At 38.1% G+C, this 2,566-nt stretch overlaps 1 gene segment (V, D, J or C); it reads left to right on the top strand.

The window, feature by feature from the left end:
* Positions 1 to 531: 531 nt before the first annotated feature.
* LOC103266466 lies at positions 532 to 979 on the top strand. The segment is given in 2 exon segments: positions 532 to 577; positions 663 to 979. Coding segments are annotated over 2 exon segments (363 nt in total).
* The last annotated feature ends 1,587 nt before the right edge of the window (positions 980 to 2,566 follow it).

Below are 2,566 nucleotides of genomic sequence, written 5' to 3'. Positions count from 1 at the left end.
TGGAGAATGAATTAAACCAAACAACACAATGAGAAACACATTCAAACAAATAAATTTCTAGTGATTTCAAACATATTAACAGTTAGAATGTGAACATGCATGGTTTAATTAATTGAATGTCTGCAAATATCATGAGTAACATTTTCCCAGGAGGTAGATTTGCAGAGAAAAAAGCCCAGAAATGCTTGTTTACCTGTGTGCCACTGGAACATGGGATGGCTCACAGCAATTTTCCTGTGGGCATTTTCTTGTAAGTTCTGGGTTCAAGAACTTCTGGGCATAAGAGTGGACAAGCATTATTAAACAAGACTTAGAACTTGGGTTTCAGCACCATGGTTACATGGTCCATATGTTATCTATCTTCTCTATCTCATGCTGGATCATTTTTGAGATGTAAATTGCCCTGTCTCATGAATATGCAAATAATATGACTACTGTCAAGGTAAATACAGATATATTTGTACTCTGAGAGCAGCATCCACCAACCAATTCCCTTCCCTAGAGAAGCTCCTGAGAGCACAACTCCTCATCATGGATTGGAGCTGGAGAATCCTCTTCTTGATGGCAGCAGCTACAGGTAAGGGGCTTCCACATCCCAGGGATGAGGAAAGGACAAAGGCCAATTCAGGGAGATTTCAACTACTCCTGTCTCCTGTCCACAGGTGTCCAATCCCAGGTGCAGCTGGTACAGTCTGGGGCTGAGGTGAAGAAGCCTGGGACCTCAGTGAAGATTTCCTGCAAGGCTTCTGGATACACTTTCACCAATTATTTAATGCACTGGGTGCGACAGTCCAATGGAGAAGGGCTTGAGTGGATCGGATATATCTACCCTGGTAATGGTGGAACAAGCTATGCCCAGAAGTTCCAGGGCAGAGTCACCATGACCAGTGACACATCAACAAACACAGCTTACATGGAGCTGAGCAGTTTGAGACCTGAGGACTCAGCCATGTATTATTGTGCGAGAGACACAGTGTAAAAACCCACATCCTGAGAGTGTCAAAAACCCTTAGATGGAAGGCAGCTGAACTGGACTGAGGAAGATGATGAGACTCTTAAAGTTGAATTTTTCTTGAAAAATGTTGTTAGGCAACCATGGAGAAGAAACAATGGAAACATATATCAACTCTAATTATATAAGAAATATTTCATTAAACAATTGCAGTTTGCGCAAAATACACAGACTGGAGAAATCATCCTGTGTACATATCCGAGGAGACATGAGTTTTCAAATCTGACTGATAAATAAGGTTTCAAGATTGTTCACACGGTATGTCAAACTATAATTCTTAAGAATGAGCCCAAATATCTTACCCAAAATTCAACCCTTACTTCAACACACACTGTTAGAGTAGATTTAGGGTAACAGTAGAATTGAGAAGAAGGTATAGAGCATTCCCACACTCCCTTTTCCCACATGCACATTCTTCCCCTCTATCAGCATTGTGCACCTGCATCCTATATATATTACAGTGTGTGTACACAGGACCTTTATCAACATATCATTAAATTTCTTTCCTGGTGTTTCCTTGACATAACAGTCCTAAATTATCTGAAAACACCACAGGTTTTTCAAACGTGTTACAGGGAGCTTTGCCAATAGGAGAGAAACTGAGTGAGACTATTTTTTCTCGCACTTTTCTTCCAGGACTCATATATTCCATACATATTTAGAATTCATCTGAATCCTAATGTTGTATTATCCCTCAGAGATGGTATCATCCCCAACCATTCTGAAGTAAGTCAAGATCTCTAGAGGACCAGAAGCTTCTGGTGAATATGATGAATTTCCTTAAGAGAAGTGGATCCTTTGCATAGCAAAAGAAAGCATCAAAAGAGTCGGGAGACAATTATATCTGACAAAAGCTGAACATACAAGATTTACAAGGAAATCAAATGAGCTGACAGAGAAAAAATACAAAACCAAATTTATCTTAATAAAAAAATAGGCAGGGGATATCATCAGACACTTCTCAAATAAAAACTTATGAGCAGTCAACACATTAAAGCAAAAATGCTTAGCTTCACTAATCATCAGATAAATACAACTCAGAAACACACTGAGATACCACTTACTCCAGTTATGATGGCCATCATTAATAAATAAAAAATTTAAAATAAAAGAATAAATAAATAAACAAAGATGATGTGAGTTTGGAGCATAGAGGTGCTTCTACACTCTTGCTGAGTGTACAGTCTAGACCAACCTCTATGGAAAATAGTGTGGCAGTACTAAGAGAACTATATATTGACCTCCCATATGATTCACCATTACTCTTCCTGGAAATACACCTGAAGGAGCACAAAGCATTCTACAAAAATGATACTTGCACAAATATTTCATTGTACTGTATTCACAAAAGCAAAAATATGGAACTAAACTTACTTCCCATGAAAAGTAGAATAGATAGAGAAAATGTAGTACATACACATAATGGAAAACTATGAAAGTGTAGAAGGAAAAAATCATGGACTTCACAGCAAAGTGGATGGAATTAAGGACAATCATTCTTAGAGATCAATCACAGAAACAACGAACAGAAAACTACATATTCTTACTCATAAG

Source organism: Carlito syrichta, unplaced genomic scaffold, assembly GCF_000164805.1.
Source record: "Carlito syrichta isolate Samal-C Ts95f unplaced genomic scaffold, Tarsius_syrichta-2.0.1 Scaffold307197, whole genome shotgun sequence".
Taxonomy (NCBI): domain Eukaryota; kingdom Metazoa; phylum Chordata; class Mammalia; order Primates; family Tarsiidae; genus Carlito; species Carlito syrichta.
This window is presented reverse-complemented; position numbering and strand designations above follow the sequence as displayed.